We start from the raw sequence: 20,911 nt of genomic DNA on the forward strand, positions 1-20,911 counted from the left end.
CGGCGGGGCCCGCCTGCCCGCCGGTCCCGGTGGGCGCGCGCCGCGTCCCGCAGGCCCGGGCGGCGCCGATCGCGGTCGCGCGGCTGCGGCGGCCCCGACGCTCCGACGCGCCCCGGCGGGGAAACAAAAGAGCCGCGGCCGCCGGCCCCGGAGCCCAGACGCCCGCGCAGGCGCAGCGCGCGCGGGGCGGGGCCGGGCGGCGCGGCGGCGGGGGCGGGATCGGCGCGGTGGGCGGGGCCGGCGGGAGGGGCGGGGCCGGCGGGAGGGGCGGGGCCGGCGGGAGGGGCGGGGCCGGCGGGAGGGGCGGGGCCGGGGCGGCCAGCGGCCCGGCGAGCCGTCTGTCCTGCCGCGCCCCCGGCCGGGCGGCCCCTGCTCGCGGCCCGTGCCCCGCAGGGCAGGGCGCTGCCCCGAGCACCTTGGGAGGACGACGCTGCGTCCCAGGCTGCGCCCCAGCCGTGCGGTGGGGGACCCAGCTGTCGTCCGAGCCGCGCCCGAACCCGGGCACAGCCCGCGGCCTCGCGCTGGGCTCTCCCCGGCCGCCTCGGCTTGGAGTGAGTCGGGCCCGACAGGCCGCGCCGCGGAGGGCAGAGGAGCCGGCGGCGGGGCGGGCGTGCCCGGCCCAGTGTGCCCCGGCTGGTGGGGTGCCCGCCGCCAGCGCCTCCCGGGACTGGCCCCTTGCTCCGCGCAGGGACCCGCGAGGGGCTTGGGCCCCGCTTTACAGGGGAGCGCAGGGAGGCCCCAGGAGCCAGGGGCTGCGCTGAAGCCACAGCCCAGGAGGGCCTGGGGGGCCCTCGGCAAGGCCGGGGTGGCTTCGGGAGTGGCCATTGCGCGGGCACCTTGCCCTGGGGTGCGCTAGTCACTGCAGCTATGGCCTGAGAGCCTTCTCTGGACACGCCTGGCCCCGCAGCGCTCGGCAGGCACTGGGGCAGGCATGTCGAGGTTTTTGTGGACTTAATGTGGGGTCCTGGGGTTCACGCTGGGAAAGGCCTCCCCAGAGATCCTGTTTCGGCAGCACGCGGCGACTCTCCCGGCGAGTTTCTCCAGGAGGCAGAGACGTTGGTTGTATTGAAAGAGCAGGTTTGTTAGAGAAACGGACAAAAGAGTAAAAGAGACTTGCACAGACACACGCGGGCAGGAAGAGCTGCCCAGAAAGAGCAGGTTTGCGGAGAGAGGGCTGCACGGCTGCAGGCAGGCGGCCTTGAGGAGAGCGGCCTCCGCTGAGGGGGTCAGTGAGGAGAGACCCCAGCAGGTGCGGGTCACAGGCGGGCAGGAGGCTGCTGCCCTGCAGAGGAGAGAGTTGCGACAGGAAGCACCTGCACAGTCCTGGGTGGGCAGAGGGTCCGCTGCCCCTCGCCAGGGCAGAGACTGCGCGGCTGTGTTCCTTTTCTCTTCGGGAGGCCGCCCTCCTTTGTGGAGTGGCCTGTTTGTTGCTGGTGTTGGATAACTTGGCAAAACTAGGAAGGGGCCACAGGTTCCAGATGGACCCAGTCTCCCTGTCTTTCCCCTCAGGCCTGCGCTCCACTCCCTAGAGCATCTGGTCCTGCTTGGGCTGCTGCTGACCAGCACAGCAGTGAACGATGAGGCCGTCTCAGGGTTGAGAGACGGCGCAGGGTGGTCAGGGATTCGGCTGAAGAAATGACAAACAGGCACACTTCAAGAGAGAGTGTAAATCTGAGTGCCATTTTATTTGAGTTAGTCGCCAGTATCTATACAGGAGCAGTGAATGGATTTAGCTTATCGCTGAGTGGTTTACATCTGGACCTAGCCTCTTTCTTAAGTAGAGAATCCATTAGTTTTGTTTTTAAGCTATATGATCGCATTTTTTGTTTTACTAGCTACCTTTTCACTTAAACTATATTTTAATTATTATAGGGTTTAGTAACGTTTCATTTCAGTCAGCCTTGTATTAAGGATTCATATGATTTTTTAATTAACAACAAATGATCTTTATAGAAGAAAGAAGAAAGTTTTAGAAAGACAATGAAGGGATAAAGTTTGTAGTTCTAGAAAGACGAGATAAGGTTTTAGCTCCTGGTGGTCGTCATCCTTTGATAGGCTTCTGTCTTATCCATGTCTTCAGGGAACTTTGCTGTACTCCCCTGCTTTAGGGAGTTTTTGCTGTTCTCCCCCTGCGCGCTGGTTCCTTGCCCAGCCGGACCTAGGAACCTTGGCGAGAGCCATTAGCCCTAAAGGTCACTGCAGGGGGAGGTGCAGCATTGGGCCTTATGCCTTATGATAGGGCACTGGTGCCCAAGGGTCCGACCTCTGCCACTGGGTTAATGGTCGTGTTACTTCCCTCTACCCCCACCTCCTTGTGTGAGTCAGGTTCTGGTCTTGGGGCACCTCCTTTCCAGTCTTGTTCTCCATCAGGCGCATGAGTGCAGGCGGCCGTCTGGCCAGGGTCCCCCGTTGGCCCCTCCAACTTCTCTGGGGAGAACCCCGCTTGGCAACTCTTGAAGGCCCTTCCCTGCACCCAGATTCTCCTCCAGCCCCAAGCAGGGAGGGCGCTTGTCCTGGCCAGGGCCTAGCCCACCAGGGCTAGGAGGGGACTGGAAACTCGAGGCCCCCCACACCAGTCCCCAGGGGGCCCTCCTTCACCTGTGTTACAGGGCAGGGAGAGGGGCACCCCAGAGCCCCCAAACTTGCCTGCTCCAAATAGTTTCTGCCATCCGCTGCATCAACATGAAACAAATAAGACTCTTATGAAAAGGAACTTTAATAGAATTAGGAAACAATACAGGAAAGGCAAAGAATATGGTTTCCAAATCAAGCACCCAAAGTGACCCGTCCCCTCGTGGGTGAAAGTCCACCCAAGCAGGACTGGCCCAGAGCAAGGCCCGAAAGCTGCCCTAAGTCTGAAGCACCTTCCAGTGGGACCCACAGAAAAGGGTCAGAAACAACCAGGCAAGTCTGGGAGGAAAAGAGCAAAATCAAAATCAAGACAAAAACCGCCATGGTCCCCTCCCCACGGGTCTCACCCACATCTGTGTCACCCCGTCCACGCCCACAAGGAAGCACAGTTTCTCCACGTGTCTCTCGGCTCCACGCGCCTCCTCCAGGGCTCCTTCTGGCTCCATCCTGCTCCTCCCTTCCCATCGCCTCTGCAGCTTCTTCTCTCCCTGCTCAGCTCCACCCTCCTTTGGGTGGGGCAGGGAGCCTGGAACCTCCCCCTTTCCTGGGGACCCCCCTGTTACAGGTCCAGTCCTGTTTACCCACAATGCTTACTGGACGCCTATCCCCCAGGCCTCTCTGCTCCAAGAGACTCTGGCTCAGTGAGGACAGGATGGAGGATGGGTGGGCACCTGCCATGTTGGGCCTGGTCCCCCGCAGGGACCCTGCCCCCAAGCCCAGGGAGCAATGAGGCAGACGCAGGTTTAGAAAGACCTGAGCCCAGAGCTGGAGGCCTCGGGGCCGAGCAGAAGGCTGCGGTGGGCCTCGCGGGGAGGGCGGCCGCATGGTAGGAAGGGGCTCCCGGGCCCCACCAGCCCGGTCTGTCTCTTGTCCCTCCCTGGAGGAGCTGCTGAGGGCCCTGGAGAGGAGGTGCCGGCAAGCCTGCCGCTCCCAGAGCTGAGGCTCCGTAGCCACAGCCCCCCTCGCCCCCAGGTCCCCAGGCTGGTGGTCTGTGGAGGGCAGAGTCTGTCCCCAGCGCAAGGGCAGGCTGGTGGGAGCCGGGAGCAGAGAAAGTCAGGCTGGCGGCCACAGGGGCAGACGCCCCGGATGGGCAGGGATGATGGGTGGGCCGCGTGCTAAGCCTTCTACAGATGGCCCAGGAGCCGGGGAGCGGAGGGTTGTCGGCCGCGCCGGCAGGCGTCCCTTGCAAGCGCGCCCTGTGCCCAGGGACGGCCCGGCCGAGTCACCTGGGCCCGCGGGGCAGGCTGGTGCCTGGGGCTCTCCCGCGTGCCTGCGACTCGGGTGCGATCTTCAAAAGGCTGAAGCTTAACGCCCACAAATAGGGTTCACCGGCCCGCGCGGCCCCTGGGAGGCCAGGGCGGCTCGGGTGGAGTCTGGGGCTGCTTCTCAGCAGAGCTCTGGGGACCGGCCCTGAGGGATAAACGTCCCTTCCCCGCGGCGAGCGGCTTTTCTCCCTCAGGGAGCTCCCCTGGCCCGGGCGGGGGCGGTTTCCTGGTTCACCTGGAGAGAACCCCGCGCACCCAGAGCCTTCCCCCACGGTCAGCTGCAGACCAGGCCGGGGGAGGGCGGAGCCGGTCTTCTGCTTTCTTCGGAACTGTGGAAAATGCACACGGCCTGGACCTCCCCTCCCCAGGGCCACGGCCCACGGCCGAAGCTCACCCCGGATGCGTCCATCTTCCCCAGCGGACACGGGCCCCGGCCCCGGCCCTGCAGGGCTCTGATGGGGACCCCAGGGCTGGCGTGGGCGGGGCCCCACGGAGCCCACGGGGCGCCCCCGGGCTGGATGTGCCTGGTGCGGTGTGGACACCACCGGGGGCCCCTCCCCCATCTCCCGAGTGTGGGTGCAGCTCCCCTTGGGAGTGTGCCCGGAAGCGGTCCCGTGCGTGCGCAGTCTGGGCTCTTCCCCCTCAGGAGCGCCCCAGCCCAGGCTGCGCCATCCCAGCAGTTGTTATTCTCTGCTTTTTTAAAAATAGCCCTCCCAGTGCGTGCGAAGTGGTTCTCCCTGTGGCTCCATTTGCATCTGTGTGGGGGGTGCAGGGTGTGGGGTGCCTTTCCTGGGCCTTTGGCCACCAAGCCCGCTTCTGGAGCTCTGTCTGCAGAGCCCCCTGACTGGTTTGCAGCCAGGACGGTGTTTTTCGTGGAGTCGTGATTCTTCAGGGGTTCTGGATGCACCTGCCTGTCTCAGCAAATACAGTTTTATTGACCCCGGCCTCACTGGCCTATCCGTCGGCCGCTTTTGGGGGGTTTGCCACGTGCTGGTCCCAGCAGAGGCTGTGGGGGCCTGACATGTGGCGGTCACCCCTTGGGCGGCGGGCAGTGCTGCTGCGGCCTGCACGACAGGCCTGGGTTGTCCTCCTAGGGGCCCTGAACACAGCAGGCGCTGGGGCCCCTGGGGCCCCCGGGTCCCCCCTAGATCTGGCTGTGTGGGGAGAGGGTTCCCCGGGTGTGGGTGGGCAGGGACTGGAGGGAGGCCCACCTACCCCCAACTGGGGGGTGTTGTCTTCCTGGGAAAGGAGAGCGTTACCAGAAAGCAGGACGCCCCTTCCTGGGGGCCAGGCTACCTGGCCGCTCAGCCTCCCACCCAGGCCTGCACGGGCCCCGGAGAGGCCGCCCAGAGCCGCCAGCCCTTTCTGGAGGGCTTTGTCCTCGGCCGCAGGGCTGGAGCTGCAGTTTTAGTTCAAACAAAAGGACGCCTTTGGCCCCGGCCCCTCGGGAGGGTGGTGGGAACCCCTGCCCGCGCCAGGAAGCTTGGGGCGTGACAGGAGGCTCGGCCCGCCGCCCGGCCAGGCCCCGGTCTAGGACCCTGAGTGTGAACTCACTTTGGGGCCCAGCACCCCGCAGCCACACAAAGGCACCCCGAGGCCATGCTGATGCCCAGTTCCTAGCGGGCCAGAGCCATGAAGTGCTGCACCTCCCCCTGCAGTGACCTTTAGGGCTAATGGCTCTCGCCAAGGTCCCTAGGTCGGGCCGGGCAAGGAACCAGCGCGCAGGGGGAGAACAGCAACACTGCCTGAGGCAGGGGAGTACAGCAAAGTTCCCTGAAGACAGATAAGACAGAAGCCTATCAAAGGATGACGACCACCAGGAGCTGAAACCTTATCTCGTCTTTCTAGAACTACAAACTTTATCCCTTCATTGTCTTTCTAAACTTCCTTCTTTCTTCTATAAAGGTCATTGCTTGTTCATTAAAAAATCATATGAATCCTTAACACAAGGCTGACTCCCATGAAACGTTACTAAACCCTGTAATAATTAAAACATGGTTTAGTGAAAAAAGTAGTTAGTAAAACAGAAAATGCGACCATACAGCTTAAAAACAAAACTAAAGGTCTGTCTACTTAGGAATGAGGTAAATCACTCAGCGATAAGCTAAAGCCATTCCCTGCTCTGTGCTTCTGGAGACATGTACACTGGCCACGGACTCAAACACAGTCGCACTCAGATTTACTCTCTCTTGAAGTGTGTGTGTCATTTCTTCAGCCGAATCCCTGAGCACCCTGCGGGGCCTCTCAACCCTGAGACGGCCTCATCGTTCACTGCTGTGCTGGTCCGCGGCCATGAAGGCCAGTGGACACTGCTGCCCTCTGGCCTCAGCGTGGGGGCCCCGAAAGGCTGCCCGCGGTGCGGGCGACAGAGCCCTGTAGGTCCTGTGCTGGGGCAGGGGCCGGGGCGGGGCGGGCAGTCAGCCCATGGACGGCGCCCTGAAACGCGCGGTGTGGCCTGTGACGTCCATGTCCGGGAGAGGAGCTGGCTGCCCGCGGGCCGGGAGGGGTCGGGCGCAAAGGCCAGGCGGTGTCTGCCTCCCCGGGGGCCGTCCAGACCGGCCCTCCCCGGGGACGGGCCCGCGGTGGCGGCTGCTCCTCTGCGTGGTGAGAACGCCTGGGGCGAGGGGTGCCGGCACGACTGGCCACCGCGCCAACCGCGCTGCCCGCCCTGCAGAGCTGCCCGCATGCCGGGTGCCCCCCCGAACCCAGGAGGGTGGAAGGAGAGGCAGGAGGCTGTTGCCAGGACCAGCTCTGGGCCCCGCCAGCCCACGGAGAACAGGTGCAGGTGCCGGCGCTGCGGGCCTGGGAGGCCGCCTGGCAGCCCCTCCAGTCCAGGCGGAGGAGAGCCCCCCAGCCGGGGAGCAGGAGGGGGCAGGGCTGGGTCCCGCCTCCACCCTGAAGGCCCCAGCCCCTGAGCTGGAGCAGCTGCTGTGCGAGGCCCACGCTGGCCCCGAGCCTGCAGCCGGCCAGACTGGTTCTGCAGAAGCCGCGGTGGATGGCCCTGCCCGTGGGTGACTCAGCCTGGCACGGCGGCGGTGGCTGCCCAGCGATGGGCCACCAGGAGCCCGGCGCCCTCAGCTGCCCCAGTTCGAGAACCAGGCCCTGCTTGCGGGCCCGGCACGCCTGCTCTCGCTCTAGCGCCCCCGGCTGTTTCCGTGGGGCGCCCCCCGCCCTCCCTCCCCTCCCAGCCACCAGCAGCCCTGGACTGCCCTCCCCCGCTTCCCGGTCCTGCCCTCGCCCCTGCCCGGTCCCGGCCGGGGGCCTGCGCGCTGCCCGTGCCGTGTGGGTGCAGGCGCCCGCCGGGTGGGCTCCAGACCCAGGCCGGCTGAGGGCGCGGGCGGGGGGCCTCTGCGACCCGGGCGGCTCCTCCTCACACACCTTCCTGCGGACGCGAGCCGCCCTGCAGGTGACCTCCCTCACCCAGGAAGGGGCCGAGCCCGGGTCGGGGCCCGGTGCGTCCCCTGCGCGGCTAAGGGTGTTGGAACGGCCCTTGTCAGGCGGCTCCTGGTCTTCTGGCAGAGCTCTGGGGAGAAACACCAAGCCCCGGGGGTGGTGGCTCTCTCTGGGCTGCCAGGGGGGCAGCTGGGGAAGCCCCCCCCATCCGGGCTGGCACCTGGTCCGGCTCGAGACCCCGGGAACCTGGCGACAGCGGCCTAAGCCGTTTGTTCGAGGCGTGACGCGGGGCCGTCCGGGGCTGCTCGGACACCAGGGCCACCGGGCATCCCGCTCCGCCGCCCTCACGGGGCCTCCCCCCGCCACTGCACGTCGTGCTGCGGCTCCGACCGCCACACCTGCCGTCCAGCCCCCGAGGAGGGGGGAGGGGCCCGGCCTTCTCCCAGGACAGCCTGGTCTCTGCCGGCCAGTCCCGCTCGCACCCGCAGGCGAGCAGGTCTCGGCCGCGGACAGGCTTGGAGATGGGGTCCGGCGCCCGCCTAGACCAAGGCAGCAGGGCGGGAGCGGGGCACCCCGGGGAGGGTTGAGGACCCGCAGGCGCACGCGGCTCGCTCGCCAGGACAGCGGCCAGTTCACGGCAGGCGGGTGCAGGAGCCCGGGGCAGCCCCGGGGCCGTCTCCGGCGCCTGCCCAGCTCCGGGCTGGGGACCACCCACTGCACGGGCGCCCACGGCAGAGCCCCCAGGGGTGGGGGCCGAGCAAGCTCCTCTGCCTGAGGCTTGTCCCCCGGGTGCCCGGGCGAGCAGGAGCCACCTCCAGCCAACAACGGGTCCGTGGGCACCCAAGGGCAGGGGCCCCCGATGGAAGGGGGCGCTGCTGTGGCCGCCCAGCCGCTCCCCGGGGTCACACGCGGGGTGGTGTCACCCAGGGGGCCTTTGGGCGCGGCTGGGAGGGCAGGGCCTGCGCCTTCCTCTCGGGGGCGTCTGACCTGGACTCCCCGGCGGGAAGCCGGCCCTGCAGGCCCACCGGGGTCTGGCTCAGCTCAGAGTCCGGCGGGATGCTGGGCCGCGTCCGGCCCGCGGGTTTCCTCCCAGAGCGGGGGACAGACCGCAGCGGGGCGGGGCCGGCGGGGCGCAGAGGCCAGTGGGCCCCAGGGCCCAGCCCAGAGGCGGGGGCGGCTGTGAGGGCTGCGCGCACTTTCTGGGGCGACATCGCCCCCTTTCATTTGCCCCCTGGAAGTCACCCGAGGGACGCTCCCTCGGCTGAGCGGCTGAGCGGTGTGCCGACAGCTGGCAGCTCAGGCGGGGCTTCCTGGGGGGCAGTGCCCTCGAGGCGGGCTGGGGGCCGGGCGGCTGGGCCGCGAGGGGCTGCACTCCAGCTGCCCAGCACCGCTGACCCGCGTCAGGCGGCGGCCGTGAGCCCACACCCCCGACTCATGGGGCCGGAGCCGCCAGCTGACCGCCTGGAGCCCTTTCCCGGCGGCCACGACAGCCAGCGAGCGTGGGGCTGCCAGCCAGAGGCGGTCGCATGCCGCTCCGGAGGTGTCTGGGCGCTCCCGCCCCCGCCCGGCTCTGGGCGCCCTGGCCTTGGCTGTGTCTGCGCCCCTAGTCCGTGCTGTGTCCTGCGACTGCGCCCCTAGTCCGTGCTGTGTCCTGCGACTGCACCCTCTCCTCTGGAGGCCACGCTGCCCCGGGACCGCGCCCTCCGTCTGCACGAGCCCACGGACGCGGTCGGAGCAGCGCCTGGGGTTGCGGAGTCTCCCTGTCCCCGAGGGGCTCTGGGTCCTCCATGGCCGCCCCTGGCCTTGGCACCGCCACCCGCGCAGGCCCGGCCCTGCTCTCTGCCCCCTCCAGAACATGCCGCGGCCACAGCCCTCTGGGGCGCCCTCCGCACGGCTCGTCAGGTAATCGCCCCTGCACGGGCCAGCAGGAAAGGGCCTTCAGAACCTGGTCCAGCCCGGCCCGCGAGCAGTCGGCGTGGAGGCCCTGGACGGTGCCTCCTTCCCCAGACACTGGCCGGGGAGTTGGGGCTGCCCCTGCAGAGGGACCTGGGGGGTGCCCAGCTGGGCCTCCCCTGGCTGAGCCACAAAGCTGGGCCTCAGGGGCATCCGGGCCTCCAGGGGCAGCGTGTGGGGGCACAGCAGGACGGCCCTCTAGGGGAGAAGCAGACGCTGGGGTCCAGGTGGCTCTGGCTCACCTCGCATAGGCCCGGTCTGCAGGGCGGGGGCAGGCGGGGCTGAGGGAGCAGGTGTGCAGAGGCACATCCCAGCCTGCAGACTCGGGGGCCTCCAGGCGGCCACACCCCACATCCTGGGGGTGGGGGGTCAGAGGGCGTCTGCCCGCCCCAGGCCAGGTGCTGCCTGGGAGCTGTTTTGCCCGTCCATGGGGTCCCTCCCCGGAGCCGGCTGCTGGCCGCTTCCCAGCTCTGGGCTTCGGGGGTCAGTCGTCCTGCTGCTGGGGGCTGAAGCTGGGCCGGGAGCACCCCATGTCCTCCGAGGGCCCGCAGCTGTGACTGCACGGGCCGGCCACGCCGCTCGCGTCAGCAGGTCACGGGCCGCGGCAGCCTCACGCCCGCGTGACTCAGACCAGGCACCCCACGCCTCTTCATTCCCGCCCGCAGCTCCCCACGCCCCTGACCTCACGGTGAAGCCTCCACAGGCGCCTGCACCGCCTCCGTGCACCTCCTCCCTGCTCCACCCTCCGGGACACGCTGGCCGCCTGGACGCTCTCAGGGTTCAGACCCTGCGGCCCGTTCTCCGTCCCCCCACCCGTCCCCTTGGCCCTCCAGGCCAGATGCGGGGGAGCAGGGGGCTGGGGTGCACCTAGAACTCACACACGCGACTTGCCATAAAAAATTGGGGGCTGGAGCCACCAACCTGAATAAACTGACATGGAAGCAGGCCAGGAAAGGGGCAGCTGAAGGCTGGGTGAGGCGGCCTGGGCGCAGAGTCCAGGCTGGTGGAGCGGGTGGGCAGGGCGTCGGGGGGCTGGGGCGTGGGGGGAGCTGGGTGTCAGGGGACTGGGGTGTCAAGGGCGGGGTGTTGGGGTGTCAGGCGGTGGTGCCGTTTGCCACTTTGGCAGGGGGCAGAGGCGTTGCTCCAAGGAGACCCACTGGACTGTGCAAAGGTCCTGAGGCAGGAGCTGCTGGGTACGTGGAGGGGGCTGGGCGAGGGGCCGAGCTGGGTGGGAAGGGCTGGTCTGCACACCAAGGCCATAGGGGCCGGGCTCCGGGGGTGAGGGGGGCGTTGAGCCCAGAGGGCCCTGGTCTCAGGGAGCTTTCCACATCACCCCACAGGCCAGCACGGGGGCCACAGGACACTCAGGCTGGGCTGGTGGGGCACGTTCTGGGTTGCTGGGAGGCCAGAGCCAGTAGGGCCCCGAGGGGCAGGCAGGGGTGAGGAGGGGCTGTGGGCCCTGGAGGAGCAGCTGCGCGGCTGCGGGCCTGCACCCACCAGAGAGGGGCCCCGCCCCTGAGACTCAGGTCTGTGGCTGGTCTCAGACACCGGAAGGGCCGCGCCCCCGTTTCCCCATCCGCAAGGCGGGGCCAGGCGTCCACGCTCATGGCCGGTCACGTGGTGGTCAGCACGCAGCTGGGCTCACCGAGGCCGGGACTCGCCCGCCGCCACCTCCTGGGGGCCCCTGTGGTGGGGGGCACAGCCGCCCCCCAGCATGTCAGAACGAAGACAGACACTAAGAAAGTGAAGAATTTCACATGAATTTCCAGCTGTTCCAATGGCGCCACCTGGCCCCGCCCTCCCCAGAGAGATGGGGCTGGCGTGAGGACGCGGCCCGCGGCCCGGGGCCGCCCTCGCAGGCCTGGGGGGGCAGCAGCGGGCAGGGCGTGCGGGCAGGAGCGTGGGCGGGCGGCACAGCAGAGCCGTGGCGGGGGCGCCGGGGAGGAAGCGTGGAGGCTGCCCCGGGCGGGCGTGGCCGCAGGGGGGGGCCGGCCGCGTCCCTCAGGACTCGCTGCCGCACCCGCGACCTGAGACCTGAGCGGGACGGAGGGGCGGCCGCGGGGGCGCTGGAAGCGAGTTGGCCTGACCGGGCCTGAGGCCCCCCGGAGAGCCTGGCCTGGAGGCCGCGTCCAGCTGCTCCCTGCTGCTCGGGCACCAGCAGGCAGATGGGCGCGGGAAGGGGCGGCCGCTTTTCATCCCGGGGTCGGCCTGGGTGACCTGCGAGGGGCCCCACGTCCACACACCTCAGGGAGACGCCGGCCAGGGCGGTGGACAAGCAGAGGGGGCCGCTGAGCAAAGGGCGGCCCAGGTAGGACGCGGGGGCAGCCACCGCCTCTGCACCCCCTGTGGGGCCCTCTGGGCGCGGCCGTGGCTCGGCCCGGAGCGGAGGCAACTCGTCATGGGTCGGGTCCGGCAGCCTGAGCGGCCCCCTCCTCAGGGAGGCGCCCTGCCCAGCGCTGGGGGTGTGCGGGGCGGGAGGCCTGGCCCGCGGCACGGAGCCACGGGGAGCAGGGCCCCCCGCCCGGCCTGCTGGGAGACCTCGGAGTCAGGGCTGGCGACCTGGGCCGCGGCTGCGCTGAGCTCTCAGAACAGGGAGAGGACAAGTGGGGTCCGTCTGAGACAGGGGTGCGGGGTGGGGGGGTGGGCTGAAGCCCCTCGGGCTGGTCTGCAAGTGGGGCAGCAGCGTGGGGGCCCCAAAGACCCCCCGACGGGAGCTGGACGGGCACCAAGGCCCCGGGGGGGGGGAGCGGACAGAGGCGGTATCTGCGTCCGGGCTGTCCTTCCGGGCGGGGAGGCCGGTGGGCGCGCTCAGCTCATCAGTCCCGTCCTGAGTGCTCCAGACCCCGCCCTGCCCAGCAGTCTCCCAACTCACAGCCGGACCAGGAGACAGAACAGCTGGGGCGCCCATGCGCTCTGCAGGGGGCGCCGCTGGGGTCACCCTGACCACAGCGGGCGCCCTCGCCCCGCATCCTTGTCCTTCCCCGCTGTGGCCCAGGCCGTGCCAGGCAGCCAACCCCAGCGTCAGGGCACCGGGGCCCGGGCCACTGTCCACAGCAGGCCTGGCGGCAGCAGCAGCACCACAGCGTCCAGCAGGGGGGCCGGGGGGCCGCGGGAGGTGCAGGAGCAGACCTCGTAGGCGTCCTCGGAGCGGCTGTGCCCTCGCTGGCCCGGCTGCGCCTGAGCCCCAGCCTCCCCGGGCACGGCCGAGCCCTCGGGGGTGGGCTGGGGGTCTGCGCATACCAGCCAGTCCCGGGCGGCGGGCTGCGGGTATCCGGGCGCCACCTCCGGCTCCCCGTCCAGCAGCTTCCAGTATTCCTTTCCCCGGAAGAAATAGGAGGCACCTGGGGGAGGCGGGCGGCTGAGCGCGGGGCGGGGGCCGCTGGGCTGGGGCTGGGCAGCAGGACGGGGGCACCAAGCTCCTGCCTGAGGGTCACGCCCAGCCTCGGGGGCTGCCTGGTGGGCAGTCGCCTGAGGCGGTCACGTGGCCCCCAGGTTCCTTCCTGGTTGTTCAAGAGGAGCCACTGGGTGCGGCTGTCCCAGGTGCTGCAAGAGTCCCTGTGGGGACACCCCGGGGAGAGGGCCGCTCCCGGTGTGGGAGCCCAGGGGCGAGGGGCAGCAGACGGCTGGGGCCTGGGGTGCGGGGAGGGGCGGGGCGGGTAGCCTGGGGGGGTGGGCACCCGTGGGGCCTGCGGCTGGGGGGAGGGCAGGCGAGCCCGGGCCCGCACTCACCGTCGGACCAGCGCATGGCGTCGTCCAGGGTGCTGGGGACGCCCCTCCAGGGGGGGCTGCGGGCGGGGTGGCCGGGGTCCATGTGCCGCGTGCGCTCGTCATAACGCCAGTACAGCTGGTCCTTAAAGAAATAAGTCTTGTCACTGTGGACCCAGGAGAAGGCTGCGTCGATGCCGCCGGGCGGGAGGCCGAAGTCGGAGATGGGCCGCGGGTGGCCTTCCTCCACGTGGTTGTCCTTGAACACCCAGTACCTGTCTCCTGCGGGAGAGAGAGCGTGGGCGGGCGAGCCTGCCCCAGCGCGCTGCCCACTCCCAGGGCCCCTCCCCGGCATCGGGCAGCGGCCTGGGGCCCCGGAGAGCCACTGTCCCGTCTCGGCGTCTCCGGGGGGGATGCGGCTGGCTCGGGTCAGAGGCAGGAGATGCCGCCGTCCCTCGCCGTCAGGGGATGCGGCCCAGAACCGCGCAGAAGCCGCCTCGCGGCAGCAGGACAAACAGTGAGGCCAGACGAGGCAGCGGCCGCGGGGCCGGGTCGGCCACCTGCAGGGCACGGCACGGGTGCTCCAGAGGGGGAGGAGCCGAGACTGTGCTCCGGGCACCCACCTCCAGGCACACCCCTGGAGCTGCACCCATGCTCAGGGCAGCATCAGGGGGAGCTGTCCAGGGGCCAAGAGGCTGGACCCGGCCCCAGGCGCCCCTGGGGACACCGTGTGGCCCCGCCCACGCCAGCCCTGGGGTCCCCATCAGAGCCCGGCGGGGCCAGCGTCCGCTGGGGAAGATGACCAGGCTCTGGGATGGCCGCGGGGCCGGGCAGCCACGGGGTGAGCTTCAGCCGTGGGCTGTGGCCCTGAGGTGATGAGCTCTAGATTATTTTCTTTTTAACCACAATTGAAAGTAAATTAAAACACCGGGAAAACCCTCGCTGGGACTGGAGCAGGGGAGATGCCTGGGAGGGTGACGGGCGAAGCCAGGGAAGCTCACGGCCCGGCCGGCCCCATGAACAGGGAGGCAGGAGCACCCCGGAGTCGCAGACAGACCAGCGGGAGCTGCTGCCCTCCGGGATGAGGAAGGAGCCATCCAGGCCACTGGCCACAGGGACTGAGGATCCCCTGGGGGTGTGGATCCAGGGCAGCCCAGGTGGCTGGTCGGCCGTCCCAAGGCGGGGGCTGGAGATTCTAATGGGGGTCCCCAAATTTATGTCTTTAATTTTTTAAAGATTGGTTTATTTACGCAGGCCAGAGGTGCAGGAGGTGAGAGGACGCCCTGGGGACAGAGTGGGGAGCAGAACAGGCGGATCCACTGAGACACACTGCTGAGGGGAGCAGCGGGGAGACAGGAGAGTCTGCCGCGCCCTGTGGGTAGCTCCCTGGCCGGGGATCAAACTCATCCTGCAGAGGCTGCGAATAGCTTCATGGTGCTGTCACCCCTGCGCCACCAGGGAGGCCCCAGGTCCCTGAGTTTAAATGTGGGTGACTCACCCCCGTTCGGAGCCGCACTGCATGGGCTGGCTGTGACAGGGCTGGGGAGGCAGGGCCGACGGGGGAGCCTGCGTGGGGCGCTCGGCCGGGGCGGGTCCTGTCTCCCTCGAGCACCGTGCGGCTCAGGTGGGGGCAGAGTCATGTGTGCTCACGTGTGCTCCGCGGCCGGGGACAGTCTCCTGCCCCCGGGTAACTGCCAGGCCTGCCCTGGCATGGGGCGCACAGCAGGTGTTCACGGCAGCCGCAGGCCCGGCGCCGCGTGCACGGTGCTCCCCGGCCCCTGAGCCGCACAGCCTCGCCACGCAGCCAGCGCCGGGTCACCCACCTTTGAAGAAGACGATCTTGTGGTCACCCGCGCGCTCGTACACGGCGTCCACGCTGTCCAGCTGCAGCGGCAGGCCCCGCCAGAAGCGGTGCACCTGCGCCGGCTGCAGCGACACCAGGTGCCGGTCCCGGGTCAGCCGCCAGAAGTACATGCCTGCGGGGGAGGGAGGCACTCAGAGCCCGAGGGTGGGGCAGTGCCCCCCCCCGCCCCCCGCCCCCCCTCCACCCCCGCGGGTTACCTTTGAAGAAGAAGGCCTCCCCGCGGATCTGGGCCACGGCGTCAAAGTGCGTGTCACACCTATGGGGCGCGTCCCCCTGGGGCCTGGGGCGGAGAGAGCCTGGTGGGCTGCCCGGCCTGTCCCCGAGTGCCCAGGGAGAGCTGGGCTTTGTAAACCTGGGGGGGGGCCGTGCCTCATGGCCGTAGGACCCCCGCCCAACGGGCAAGCGCCAGGAGGGGGCCCCAGATCCCTCCTGGGCGGCAGGGCTGGAGCCTGCAGCGGCGAGCCAGGGGGGAGTGCACACGAGCCTCGGAGGTGCTGGGGGCCATCTCCGCTGACCCCAGCAAGGCCCAGCAGCCACAGCCCACACGCAGCCATGGCGGCGCAGTGTGGGGCGCCCCGGGACCCGCACCCAAGAGGGAAGCAGCCCCTGGGACGGGTGGGAGGTTGGGGCTGTTTTCTCCGAGAAGCAGAGCCCCCAGACCCCACATCTGCCCGGGAAGGGCTGCGGTGAGCTCGGCCAGCACGGTGGGTGCTCCCGGGGCGCTCCCTCAAGCCAGGGCCAGCCCGAGGGCAGACACTGTGGACACAGCTAAGAGGCGCGCTAGCCGCCCCCCTGAAGCAGCCGCGTGCGGCCGAGGGCAGTGCAGCCTTTCCCGAGTCTCCGGGGGGCGCGGAGGCCGCGGCTGGGCCTGCACGGGGGTCGGGGGGTGGCCTCTGCGGGCCTGGGGCTCCTGCCGGCCTCTGGTCACTCCCTCCTGGGACACCACCTCAGGTGGGCCCAGACAGGTGCCCGTGCGCCGCCCAGCCCCCGGGGCACGCCCCCCGCCGCGGGCAGCCCAGCCCTGTCCCTCTCCTCCGCGGGGCCTGGAGCTAGAGCAGGGCTCGTCCCGCGCGCCGGGGTGTCCACGCAGCAGGAGACGTCGGGACAGAGGGGGAAGCAGGGCTTCCCGACTCGGAAGGGGTCTGTCTCTGGGGGCGCGGCCCGAGAACGCTGCTCCAGCCTGGGGGCCCAGAGCCGCGGCCGCTGCTGGCGAGGAGGCGGGCGGGGGCTCGGCTTACGGCGCGTTGGACCGATTGTCGCGGGGCTCCGGCAGGAGAGGAGGCTCCTCGGGCTCTGGGGCGTCCGGCTGAGCCGTGGGCGACACCGACTCCCGCACGCCTGCGGGGACAAGGAGCCTCCAGCCCCCACCCCCACCGCCGCCCCCTGCCCCGGTCCCGGGGGTCCCGCCCTGCTCTCCCACCCTCCCCAGCCCGGGGGCTCCGGGGCTTCGCAAGCGAGCCAGTGCGCAAGCCCCCCATTCTAGCCCTGGGCGGGCGGGGCACCCCACTGAGCCCTCACTCCCTGGGATCGGCGGGGAAGCGAGCCTGGTGGGCCCGGGCCGGTAGGGCGGCCTCCGTGGGGTGCAGAGGAGGTCTGGCCCCGCGCAGTGGGGTGCCCGGCTCGCTGTGAGCCCCGGGGAGAGGCTGCTGCCGGACTGTGGCGGTGTGGGGGGGCCGAGACGGCTGTGCAGGGTCAGGCTGCCCATCTGGGTGCCCGGGCAGGGTGGGGAGGGGGGCGGAGGACCTCACACCAGCGGGTGTGGCGCTGCCGCAGGGCGGGGAGCCCCCCTCCCCGCCTCTCCTCCCCTCGGCAGCAGGCCGAGCCCCCGGAAGCCTTCCACACACAGGGGCCTCCGGGCCACTCCCCGGGGCCCTAGTCTGGGGTCCCGGCCAGGGCGGGGACACGCACCATACAGCTGCCAGACGCGCACCCTGTCCTCGTAGGGCAGCGCGAAGCGCAGCGGGTCGCCCGCCGGGCCCCGGTAGTAGGGCTGCATGATGGAGCCCGGCGCCGCCGCGTGGCCCAGCCCCAGGGCGTGGCCGAACACGTGCACGGCCACCGTGAACAGGTCCGGGCCGCCGGCATCTAGGCAAGAGGAGCCGTGAGCGGGGGCGGGCGGGGCTGTCATGGGGCTCCCGGGGCCCGCCTTGCGCTCCCTCCCGGGATGGGCGCCTCCCGCACCCCCCGCAGTGACCGCCGCAGGCCCGGCTGGCCCAGGGCGCGGGGCGCGGCCCGCCTACCGGCAGAGCGGAAGGTCCAGGCCTCGTCGTCGTCGAAGTGGGCGTCCCCGGGGGACAGGCGGTCCCCGGGCAGGAAGGCGTGGGCCAGGGCACCGCCCGGGCCGTCGAAGGGGTAGCGGTCGTTGTGCGCGCCCCTGGAGAAGGCCACCTGGATGTCGGCGGCGCTGCCGGCCACCTCGTGGAAGTCCAGCGGGGCAACGTCGCTCCAGACCTTGAGCGCGTAGTACACCAGCGCCCGCACCGTGTCGCGGCCCAGGGCCGAGCCCCGCGGGAAAGAACGGACCCTGGGGGCGGCGGGTGATCACCGTGCGGAGGGTGCCCTCACCCCTGCCCCCAGAGTGAGCCCCTCTGGCGCACAAGGGCGCCTGGAGCCCTGACTGGGAGAGCCCAGTGGTCACTTGGGAGGGGCGGACAGTGGATGGAAGTGGGGCCCGATGGCCAAGTCCCTTCCCAGCAGCCCCAGGCGCCTGCGGCCGCCCGACTGCCCTGCTAACACCCCCTGGCCGGGGCCCGGTGCCTGGGTGGCGACCCCAGGAACTAGCAGCAAGGCTCTGGGGTCAGCCAAAGTGTTCCCCCAAACTCCTGGGTGCTGGGGAGCTCAGGCGCGGCCTCACGTGGACGGGGGTGTCTGCAAGTGGACAGCAGTAAGGCCTGCCAGGAGGTCGCCTGGGTAGGTGGACCCTCCGCCCGGGGGCGTCCTTGTGAGGGTGTGGGAGGGCAGAGCGGACTCGGGAGAGAGGGCTGCAGAGGGGGCCCACCCCATGTCCTGGGGCCCCGTGTGTGGGGGTTTCTTTCGGCAGCCCCAGGAGGCTGCAGGCCGGGGAGGGCCAGGCCAGGCGGCGCCCTGCCCCACCCACCTCCATGACAGGTTCCTCTTGTTCCACTTGGTGGGGGTTGGGGGCTGGCGCCGCTGCCTTGCAGAGGCCACCGGGAGGTCGGGGAGGGAGCAGCGTGGGGTTCTCATCAGTGCCAGGGTGCCCTCGTCTGCAAGGGTGGGTGTGTCAGGAGCTGGGTTAGCGCGCCCCCCTCCCCATGGCCCCCATAGCCTCCCGAGAGCTGGCACCAGGCTCAGTGCCAGCCCTAGGCCACGATGGGTACACGCCCAGACCCCTCCTGGCTGCCCTGGCATGAACCCTGGCCCTGTGGGACGCGCGCCTGGGCCGCCCACACATCCCACGTTTCAGGTCTCTCGGCGAGTGGGGTCCTGGCCACTTGCTGGCACTGGTGGGGGACCAGACCCCTGCTGGCGGGCAGGCCCCAGGGGCAGGGCCGGAAGCACCATGCACAGCTGGAGAGAAGACCGAGCCGGACCCCGGGTGAGGGATGCGGGGGTGGGGGGCGCCACGAGGTCCACTGGCAGGTGGGAGGGGCACAGGGCCTGGGGAGGGCTCAGTGCTGGCCTCCAGCCTCCCCCACAACTGACCCAGGACTCCTGTGGCCTCCAGGCCTCCGAAGCGCTGCATGGCGGCGATGGCCGGCGCCAGCTCCTCCTGCGTCTGCGGCCGCCCAGTGCCGGGGTCTGCGGGGGGCAGGTAGCCGAACCTGCTCAGCCACTCCTGCGGGCAGAGGGGAGAGTGAGGGCGGGTGGAGAGGCCCGTCCCCCATCCTGGTCGCCCGCTGCCCTCCGGGGAGCCCCGGCTCCACGCCCCAGAGGGAGGGAGTTGTGCGGTGCGCAGCCGCCCGCTGCACGGGGCAGCAGATGCCCAGGAGACCCCGGTCTCTGCCAAGGTTCTTAACAGGCCAGCGCCAGTGTCAGGCCCAGGACGCCTTGAGCTGCCAGCTGGGGGTCCATCTGACCCAAGGGCAAGGCGCACAGGCTGCAGTTTTGGGGATCCCGCCGTGAGCTGCACATACAGGCTTCAGCTCCCACCTCCGGCCTCTGCGCTGTGCCACGGGAGCCCTCTGCTCCCCGCAGCGCTGGGCACCCGCAGGCCGGGCGGGGTGCCGCTGGGGAGACCTGCAGGCTGGTTCTCCAGCACCAGGGGGCGCTCGAGCCACATCCCGGGCGACCAGACAAGCCCATGAACGGCCCCGGGGATGCGGTGTCGGGGGGCTTGCGGGCCCGCCCAGGAGCACCCACAGGTGGCAGGGCAGTTTCTGAGGTGAGGTCCCTCAGCAGCGCCCCTCCCGGATCACGCCTGCACTGGCAGCCCCGGGTGCGTGCGCGGTTGAGAAATGCTTGATTCAGCCAAGCTGCCTGCAATACCCCAGCCCCAGCCCCCGCAGCCCGGCCCCAGCCCCTCGCGGCCGGGGACGGCCCCCCACACTCGGCATGCCCCCGTAGAGAACTCGCTGGGCGCCCCTCCAGGCAGCACTGAGCCCGTTCTGGGTTCTCTGTTCCGTCCCCGCTCAAGCCCCTACTGCCCCCCACCCCAGCCCAAGAGGCCCCGGGTCTGGGGGTCCTGATGAGGCTGGAGAACAGGATGGACACCTGCTCCTCAGGGACGGGCATCATCGGGGTGCGGTCACGCTGGGGGGCCTCCGTGGGCAGGCGAGGCGGGTGCCGGCCAGGACAGGCCCGCGGCTCACTCTGGGCTCTGCCTTCTCGGGGTCCAGCCCGCCGGCACCCAGCACCCTCGCTCCGGGAGGCGCCGTCACAGCACTCAAACACGGCCCCCCCAGGGGTCCCCAGCGGGGCCCGGGGGCCCTGGAGTCCTGGAGGGGCGCTCAGCTTTCAACACGTGTATTTGCAGCGACGCGCTTTGCTCTGTTGCACAAAATTCGTAAAGTTTTGATTCTGAGGTGATTCTGAGGTTTTTTCCTCCGCGCATCAGAGCACGCACCCCGCACCCCGCACGGTCCTAACCGGGAGGAGGCCCCGACTGGGGGTGCAGCTGCGGCGCCCGCCTCCAGGAAGGCCTCGGAGTCCCCCAGGCCACGTGTGGCTCCAGGGGAGGATGCTGAGCCCTGGCCCAGGAGGAGCCCCCCTTGGGGCCGTGTGCGGCTGGCCCCGGGGGGGTTGGCTCCCCGCCACAGGAGCACCCAGGGGCTGCCCAAGTGTCCCGGCCTTGAGCTGCAGGCCGGAACGGCCGGGCTGTGCGAACTCGCTGGACAGGGCCCACCCCCCCCCCCCCCCGCGGTGCCGCTCCCCTTGCCTGGCCCAGGGGCACCCCTGCACCCCTCCAGGCTCGGAATGGGGGGGGGAAGCCGGCAGGTCCTGGCCTGCCACCCCCACAGGCTGGGCCGCCCTCGCAGCACAGCCGGCGCTCCCCTCGGCCCCAGCCCGGCCCTGGGCGCAGCGGCCCCGGTGTCGGGGCGGCGAGGGGGGGGCGCCCCGAGGTGCCGCTCTTCCCGCCCCATGGGGGCAGGAACGCGGCCGTTGGGGCGGCCTGGGCCTCGGGGCGCGCTTCCCTGGCCGTGGGAGGCCGCTCCGCAGCCCGGCCCCGCGGCCCCCCCGCCCCCCCCCCCAAAGCCCGCTGGGGAGCCGGCCGGGCCGCCCCGCCCCCCGCCCCCCCCCCCCCCCCCGTCGCCACGGCGAAGGCGTCTCTAGGGCAACGAGGTGGAGGCGGAGCAGCGGGGAACCTTCCAGAAGGGGGGGGCGGGGGCGCCGGGACCAGCCCGCACAGCCCCGGTGGCGCCCCGCGCGCCCGCCCCGCGCTGACGGGGCCGCTGAGGCCCGAGCCGGCTGCTCCTCGGGGCGGCGTTGACGCCGCGCCCCGGGAAAGAACGGGCTCCGAGGGGCGCCCCCCCCCCCCCCCCCCCCGGCTGGACCTCACCGGCCTGGGGGCGCAGGGCAGGCGGGGGCGCGGTGCGCCCGCGGAGGACGGGGGCGAGGGCTGGGTCCCGGGGAGGGCGCGGGAACAGAGGCGCCCGGCCCCGGCAGCAGGCCCCCCCCCCGCAGCAGGGCCCCCCCCGCAGCA

At 70.5% G+C, this 20,911-nt stretch overlaps 1 protein-coding gene across 1 annotated transcript; it reads right to left on the bottom strand.

Moving 5' to 3' along the window:
- Positions 1 to 11,015: 11,015 nt before the first annotated feature.
- On the bottom strand, positions 11,016 to 18,514 carry MMP17 (matrix metallopeptidase 17; the record flags this gene model as incomplete). The annotated part of the gene is made up of 9 exons (XM_084253373.1): positions 11,016 to 12,583; positions 12,972 to 13,229; positions 14,771 to 14,923; positions 15,009 to 15,091; positions 16,050 to 16,149; positions 16,720 to 16,896; positions 17,052 to 17,335; positions 17,909 to 18,035; positions 18,475 to 18,514. 9 exons carry the CDS (start codon positions 18,512 to 18,514, stop codon positions 12,264 to 12,266), a joined length of 1,542 nt encoding a protein of 513 aa, XP_084109499.1. The 3' UTR covers positions 11,016 to 12,263.
- Positions 18,515 to 20,911: the final 2,397 nt, after the last annotated feature.

The sequence above is a fragment of the Talpa europaea genome, assembly GCF_964194135.1.
Source record: "Talpa europaea genome assembly, chromosome: 14".
NCBI lineage: Eukaryota > Metazoa > Chordata > Mammalia > Eulipotyphla > Talpidae > Talpa > Talpa europaea.